The sequence below is a fragment of the Oncorhynchus masou genome, chromosome 13 (genome assembly GCF_036934945.1).
Source record: "Oncorhynchus masou masou isolate Uvic2021 chromosome 13, UVic_Omas_1.1, whole genome shotgun sequence".
NCBI lineage: Eukaryota > Metazoa > Chordata > Actinopteri > Salmoniformes > Salmonidae > Oncorhynchus > Oncorhynchus masou.
The window spans coordinates 84279690-84288473 of NC_088224.1; the positions used below are offsets into that span (position 1 = coordinate 84279690).

At 44.8% G+C, this 8784-nt stretch overlaps 1 protein-coding gene across 1 annotated transcript in view; it reads right to left on the minus strand.

The window, feature by feature from the left end:
- Window positions 1–681: 681 nt before the first annotated feature.
- LOC135553147 (NADPH oxidase 4) overlaps window positions 682–8784 on the minus strand; it is a 92663-nt gene continuing 84560 nt past the window's right edge. Inside the window, 4 exon segments of the mRNA XM_064985292.1 lie at window positions 682–1541; window positions 1640–1718; window positions 1721–1739; window positions 4817–4885. Of these exon segments, the coding sequence (XP_064841364.1) occupies window positions 1421–1541; window positions 1640–1718; window positions 1721–1739; window positions 4817–4885 (288 nt within the window). The 3' untranslated portion in view covers window positions 682–1420.

Sequence of the window (8784 nt, forward strand, 5' to 3'; positions counted from 1 at the left end):
ACTGTGTACTGTCGATACTGTGTACTGTATGATACTGTGTACTGTATGATACTGTGTACTGTATGATACTGTGTACTGTATGATACTGTGTACTGTCGATACTGTGTACTGTATGATACTGTGTACTGTTGATACTGTGTACTGTATGATACTGTGTACTGTCGATACTGTGTACTGTCGATACTGTGTACTGTATGATACTGTGTACTGTATGATACTGTGTACTGTATGATACTGTGTACTGTCGATACTGTGTACTGTATGATACTGTGTACTGTCGATACTGTGTACTGTCGATACTGTGTACTGTCGATACTGTGTACTGTATGATACTGTGTACTGTATGATACTGTGTACTGTATGATACTGCGTACTGTCTGATAACTATGCCACTTTGAGAACCAAAGGATGAATTCATAATGTAAATTGTATTTTTATATGGTGCATTAAAACCGTCTTGATAAAATGTATGTGTCCAAGATATTTTGGGCTGTACTGGCTGTGGAAAGACAACAAGTTCGTAGAAACAGACAGTGGATGCATAGTATCCATGTAGTACCCGTGTAGTTAACATGTAGTAAATAGATCTGTATAAAACCTATTTTAATTAGGGTTGTGCTTTGCTCTCATCAAAACAATCCAACATCCAAAAAACATTATTCAGAAACAATTAAATATATATACTGTATATATTTCTTCAATACTTAATCAATGGTAAATATGTATGGTTTGGTAAAGTGTAAAGCTGTTTTGTTGTTCAGTCTTAAATGGGACACAGAAGAAATGGTGAAACACTATGAGAGAAAAGTACATCTAGTAACTTTAAACAATATAAATAATTGAAATTTAAAACAATTACTAAAATACTGGCACCAGGAGTGGTTGAGTTTGACTCCATTTGAATACATAGAGGATTTCGAGTGTAAATGATTTGCACAGGAAGGAAGGAAGGGTAGTGAAAGTGATAACAGACATCAGGTTGTTGTACAGCATCTCTCTGTGGTCCAGAGCGAACTACTAATTCCTGTACAGTCCCTTACAGAGTGGCAAAGGGTTGTCCCTAGGCCCCGAGGCCCTGATGCCCCCACACAGAAAGGGGAACCCCATCCCAAATCAACCCCTCGGCCCTACCCCATGGCACTTCTCCACCATTAGAAAGGACTGAGTTTGTGTGAGGCAAGCAATATGGCAGTGTTTTCTCAAAATGGTGGCTTACAACCAGGTCTTCTTGGTTCGTGAACAAGTCCCAGTTGCCCGCTGATGATGTCACTCAACACCAGTGAGTGTGAGATGCTTCTCTCTGATGGAAGGAGAACCAGTGTGAGTCACCTCATGGTAGGTTCAAGTCACCTGTCTCAATGTGAGTCTGGGGTCAGGGGTCAGAGCCTATGGTTAGGGGTCACGGTGAGGGGAGCTGGTCTCAGCTGAAGGACTCTTTGTTGAACTCGAACGTGGTTCCTGAATAGCGGTCTGAGTTACACAGTCTGTGCAGAGTCCTGGAGATGCCTTTAGGCCCACAGCAGAACACCCCCACCCGCTTACTGAGGAAAGCACACACAATACAGATACAACATGACCACAATATCCTACAATTATCCAATCAGAAGATGTCTTTAAACACTCCAAACGTTTTACTCACTGCTTATTGGTCCTCCCAATCTCCTCAAAGAGCAACTTCCACCTCGGTCGGCCAATCATCAGCCGGGAACTCAGGGGCGGTACCTCTCCTCAGAGATGTTCTGGACAGGAAACAGAACACAGAAAATGTATAATGAGCTAGTGTTTTTAGAGATCCAGGTAGAAGTTACGCTTTGCCACAGATCTAGGATCAGATTACCCAAGCCCCAGAATTTAGGATCAGATTACCCAAGCCCCAGAATTTAGGATCAGATTACCCAAGCCCCAGAATGTAGGATCAGATTACCCAAACCCCAGAATGTAGGATCAGATTACCCAAGCCCCAGAATGTAGGATCAGATTACACTAGCCCCAGAATGTAGGATCAGATTACCCAAGCCCCAGAATGTAGGATCAGATTACCCAAGCCCCAGAATGTAGGATCAGATTACACTAGCCTCAGAATGTAGGATCAGATTACCCAAACCCCAGAATGTAGGATCAGATTACCCAAGCCCCAGAATGTAGGATCAGATTACACTAGCCCCAGAATGTAGGATCAGATTACCCAAACCCCAGAATGTAGGATCAGATTACCCAAGCCCCAGAATGTAGGATCAGATTACCCAAACCCCAGAATGTAGGATCAGATTACCCAAGCCTCAGAATGTAGGATCAGATTACCCAAGCCCCAGAATGTAGGATCAGATTACCAAAACCCCAGAATTTAGGATCAGATTACCCAAACCCCAGAATGTAGGATCAGATTACCCAAGCCTCAGAATGTAGGATCAGATTACCCAAGCCCCAGAATGTAGGATCAGATTACCCAAACCCCAGAATTTAGGATCAGATTACCCAAACCCCAGAATTTAGGATCAGATTACACTAGCCCCAGATCTAGAACCAGATTACCCTAGCCTCAGATCTAGAACCAGATTACCCTAGCCTCAGATCTAGAACCAGATTACCCTAGCCTCAGATCTAGAACCAGATTACCCTAGCCTCAGATCTAGAACCAGATTACCTAGCCTCAGATCTAGAACCAGATTACCCTAGCCTCAGATCTAGAACCAGATTACCTAGCCTCAGATCTAGAACCAGATTACCCTAGCCTCAGATCTAGAACCAGATTACCCTAGCCTCAGATCTAGAACCAGATTACCCTAGCCTCAGATCTAGAACCAGATTACCCTAGCCTCAGATCTAGAACCAGATTACCCTAGCCTCAGATCTAGAACCAGATTACCCTAGCCTCAGATCTAGAACCAGATTACCCTAACCCCAAACCAATGGGTTTTAGGTGGATGAAAACATATCTGACCCTGCATAAGAGTTAGGGAAACTGTTACCTACTCTATGAGTACAGGCCTGAGTCTTACATGGAAAATAGCATCAACTCTTTGAACTGGTTTGTATGATAATAAATAGCTGCAATATTAAAAGTCTACTTATTGTATGCCTCTGAACCGTGAGCCCTGAACAAGATCCCTATGTCTGCTAGCTGGAGGCAGAGGGACATTAAAAAGACTCTGTGACAGGAGAGCACTAATAAAACACCTTCTGAAAGACTCTGTGAAAGGAGAGCAGTAATAAAACGCCTTCTGAAAGACTCTGTGAAAGGACTGCAGTAATAAAACATCTTCTGAAAGACTCTGTGAAAGAACTGCAGTAATAAAACACCTTCTGAAAGACTCTGTGAAAGGAGAGCAGTAATAAAACGCCTTCTGAAAGACTCTGTGAAAGGACTGCAGTAATAAAACATCTTCTGAAAGACTCTGTGAAAGAACTGCAGTAATAAAACACCTTCTGAAAGACTCTGTGAAAGGAGAGCAGTAATAAAACGCCTTCTGAAAGACTCTGTGAAAGGAGAGCAGTAATAAAACACCTTCTGAAAGACTCTGTGAAAGAACTGCAGTAATAAAACACCTTCTGAAAGACTCTGTGAAAGAACTGCAGTAATAAAACACCTTCTGAAAGACTCTGTGAAAGAATTGCAGTAATAAAACACCTTCTGAAAGACTCTGTGAAAGAACTGCAGTAATAAAACACCTTCTGAAAGACTCTGTGAAAGAACTGCAGTAATAAAACATCTTCTGAAAGACTCTGTGAAAGAACTGCAGTAATAAAACATCTTCTGAAAGACTCTGTGAAAGAATTGCAGTAATAACACGCCTTCTGAAAGACTCTGTGAAAGGAGAGCAGTAATAAAACACCTTCTGAAAGACTCTGCCAAAGGGGCTGAATAAAGAACTCAGTCCAGTGCACACACACACACTAACACCCACAACACAACCCTTACTTCTAAACTAGGAAGTGCCAGTTGACTTGCTCTCTCTCCTTTCCATATCTATCGCTTTGTACAATCCTTTCAGCTCCGCCAGAGAATGGCATTGAGGGAGAGAAAGCGTGAAAGGTACACAGTGAAATAGAGGGAGAGATTAGAAAGAGATGTCCGGCTGTAGAAAGGAGAAATAGAAAGAGTGAAAGAATACATTCCATCTCCATACACACTGAAGGTAGCAGTGAACTACAGTTAAACGCAGTGAAGGTTAACATGCTTCACTCTTTCTAGTCATCTCCTTGCGCTCAATCTTTTCTCTTCACCAATCTGTGGTGTACCTGTCCTCTATTGGCTGGCTGGCTGGCTGGCTGCATGGCTGGCTGGATGGAGTGAGTGAAGACTGACTGACTGACTGACTGACTGACTGACTGACTGACTGACTGAATGACTCACTGACTGACTGATTGCCTGATTGACTGCCTGATTGATTGACTGACTGATTGATTGATTGACTGACTGATTGACGGACTGAGTGACTGACTGACGGATTGACTGACTGATTGACTCACTGACTGACTGATTGACGGACTGAGTGACTGGCTGACTGACTGACTGATTGACGGACTGATTGACGGACTGACGGACTCACTGATTGACTGACTGAATGACTCACTGACTGACTGATTGCCTGATTGATTGACTGACTGATTGATTGATTGACTGACTGATTGACGGACTGAGTGACTGACTGACGGATTGACTGACTGATTGACTCACTGACTGATTGATGGACTGACTGACTCACTGATTGACTGACTGATTGATTGACTCACTGACTGACTGACTGGTTGACTGACTAACTCACTGACTGACTGACTGACTGACTGATTGGCTGACGGTGTCTTTGAGTCTCACCTGAAGTCCATCTGTCTGGCTGACGAAGAGCTGTAGGTTCAGATAGTCAGGTCTGTTTTCCTTCCACAGCTAGAGTGAGAGAGAGGGGGTGGAATGAGAAAGAGAGAGAGGGGAGGGGAGAGAGAGATGGAATGAGAAGGGGAGGGGGAGAGATGGAATGAGAAAGAGAGAGAGGGGCGTGGGGAGAGAGATGGAATGAGAAAGAGAGAGAGGGAGGGGGGGAGAGATGGAATGAGAAAGAGAGAGAGGGGAGGGGGAGAGAGATGGAATGAGAAAGAGAGAGAGAGGGAGGGGGAGAGAGATGGAATGAGAAAGAGAGAGAGGGAGGGGGGAGAGAGATGGAATGAGAAAGAGAGAGAGAGGGGGGGGGGGAGAGAGATGGAATGAGAAAGAGAGAGAGGGGGAGGGGGGGAGAGAGATGGAATGAGAAAGAGAGAGAGGGGAGGGGGAGAGAGATGGAATGAGAAAGAGAGAGAGGGGAGGGGGAGAGAGATGGAATGAGAAAGAGAGAGAGGGAGGGGGAGAGAGATGGAATGAGAAAGAGAGAGGGGAGGGGGAGAGAGATGGAATGAGAAGAGAGAGACGGGAGGGGAGAGAGAGATGGAATGAGAAAGAGAGCGAGAGAGAGGGTGAGACAGAGCAATAACGATAGAAAGGGGGTGAGATGGTGAGACAGAGCAATAAGGATAGAAAGGGGGGTGAGATGGTGAGATAGAGCAATAACGATAGAAAGGGGGGGTGAGATGGTGAGATAGAGCAATAAGGATAGAAAGGGGGTGAGATGGTGAGATAGAGCAATAAGGATAGAAAGGGGGTGAGATGGTGAGATAGAGCAATAAGGATAGAAAGGGGGGTGAGATGGTGAGAGAGCAATAAGGATAGAAAGGGGGGTGAGATGGTGAGATAGAGCAATAAGGATAGAAAGGGGGTGAGATGGTGAGATAGAGCAATAAGGATAGAAAGGGGGTGAGATGGTGAGATAGAGCAATAAGGATAGAAAGGGGGGTGAGATGGTGAGATAGAGCAATAAGGATAGAAAGGGGGTGAGATGGTGAGATAGAGCAATAAGGATAGAAAGGGGGTGAGATGGTGAGATAGAGCAATAAGGATAGAAATGGGGGGTGAGATGGTGAGATAGAGCAATAAGGATAGAAAGGGGGGTGAGATGGTGAGATAGAGCAATAAGGATAGAAAGGGGGTGAGATGGTGAGATAGAGCAATAAGGATAGAAAGGGGGTGAGATGGTGAGATAGAGCAATAAGGATAGAAAGGGGGTGAGAGAGAGGGTGAGATAGAGAAAGAGGGAGGTTATATAAACATGCCTGATACGCAGATACAGTGGGGTCCAAAATTATAGGCACACTTGATAAAGATGTCCATATAGCCTAGGACATTCCCACAGTGAAGCATGGTGGTGGCAGCATCATGCTGTGGGAATGTTTTTCATCTGCAGGGACTGACAAACTTGTCAGAATTGAAGGAATGATGGGTGGTGCTAAATACAGGGAAATTCTTGAGGGAAACCTGTTTCAGTCTTCCAGAGATTTGAGACTGGGACGGAGGTTCACCTTCCAGCAGGACAATGTCCCTAAGCATACTGCTAAAGCAACACTCGAGTGGTTTAGGGGAAACATTTAAATGTCTTGGAATGGCCTAGTCAAAGCCCAGACCTCAATCCAATTGAGAATCAGTGGTATGACTTAAAGATTGCTGTACACCTGCGGAACCCATACAATTTGAAGGAGCTGGAGCAGTTTGCCTTGAAGAATAGGTAAAAATCCCAGTGGCTTGATGTGCCAAGCTTATAGAGCTTGTAAGATACTTGGAACTGTAATTGCTGCAAAAAGTGTCTCTACAAAGCATTGACTTCAGGGGGTGAATAGTTATGATGCTCAAGTTTTCCGGTTTTTTTTGTCTTATTTCTTGTTTGTTACACAATAAAAAACATTGTGCATCTTCAAAGTTGTAGGAATGTTGTGTAAATCAAATGATACAAACCCCCCAAAATCTATTTTAATTCCAGGTTGTGTGGAAACAAAATAGGGAAAATGGCAAGGGGGATGAAAACTTTCGCCAGCCACTGTACCAACCCAAACCCTACCTCTGACCCTAAACTTAACCCTAACCCTAGCTCTGACCCTAAACTTAACCCTAACCCTACCTCTGACCCTAGACCCTAGACTTAAACCCTAACCCTACCTCTGACCCTGAAACTTAACCCTAACCCTAGCTCTGACCCTAAACTTAACCCTAACCCTACCTCTGACCCTAGACTTAACCCTAACCCTACCTCTGACCCTAAACTTAACCCTAACCCTAGACCCTAAACTTAACCCTAACCCTAGCTCTGACCCTAGACTTAACCCTAACCCTACCTCTGACCCTAAACTTAACCCTAACCCTAGCTCTGACCCTAAACTTAACCCTAACCCTACCTCTGACCCTAGACTTAACCCTAACCCTACCTCTGACCCTAAACTTAACCCTAACCCTAGCTCTGACCCTAAACTTAACCCTAACCCTACCTCTGACCCTAGACTTAACCCTAACCCTACCTCTGACCCTAAACTTAACCCTAACCCTAGCTCTGACCCTAAACTTAACCCTAACCCTACCTCTGACCCTAGACTTAACCCTAACCCTACCTCTGACCCTAAACTTAACCCTAACCCTAGCTCTGACCCTAGACTTAACCCTAACCCTAGCTCTGACCCTAGACTTAACCCTAACCCTAGCTCTGACCCTAAACTTAACCCTAACCCTAGCTCTGACCCTAGACTTAACCCTAACCCTACCTCTGACCCTAAACTTAACCCTAACCCTAGCTCTGACCCTAAACTTAACCCTAACCCTACCTCTGACCCTAGACTTAACCCTAACCCTACCTCTGACCCTAAACTTAACCCTAACCCTAGCTCTGACCCTAAACTTAACCCTAACCCTACCTCTGACCCTAGACTTAACCCTAACCCTACCTCTGACCCTAAACTTAACCCTAACCCTACCTCTGACCCTAGACTTAACCCTAACACTACCTCTGACCCTAAACTTAACCCTAACCCTACCTCTGACCCTAGACTTAACCCTAACCCTAGCTCTGACCCTAAACTTAACCCTAACCCTCGCTCTGACCCTAAACTTAACCCTAACCCTAGCTCTGACCCTAAACTTAACCCTAACCCTCGCCTCTGACCCTAAACTTAACCCTAACCCTAGCTCTGACCCTAAACTTAACCCTAACCCAAGCTCTGACCCTAAACTTAACCCTAACCCTAGCTCTGACCCTAAACTTAACCCTAACCCTAGCTCTGACCCTATACTTAACCCTAACCCTAGCTCTGACCCTAAACTTAACCCTAACCCTAGCTCTGACCCTAAACTTAACCCTAACCCTAGCTCTGACCCTAAACTTAACCCTAACCCTACCCTCTGACCCTAAACTTAACCCTAACCCTACCTCTGACCCTAAAATTAACCCTAACCCTACGCTCTGACCCTAAACTTAACCCTAACCCTAGCTCTGACCCTAAACTTAACCCTAACCCAAGCTCTGACCCTAAACTTAACCCTAACCCTAGCTCTGACCCTAAACTTAACCCTAACCCTAGCTCTGACCCTAAACTTAACCCTAACCCTAGCTCTGACCCTAAACTTAACCCTAACCCTAGCTCTGACCCTAAACTTAACCCTAACCCTAGCTCTGACCCTAAACTTAACCCTAACCCTAGCTCTGACCCTAAACTTAACCCTAACCCTAGCTCTGACCCTAAACTTAACCCTAACGCTAGCTCGGACCCTAAAATTAACCCTAACCCTAGCTCTGACCCTAAACTTAACCCTAACGCTAGCTCGGACCCTAAAATTAACCCTAACCCTAGCTCTGACCCTAAACTTAACCCTAACCCTAGCTCTGACCCTAAACTTAACCCTAACCCATATTCTAAACCAAACCGTAACCATAGCAAGCA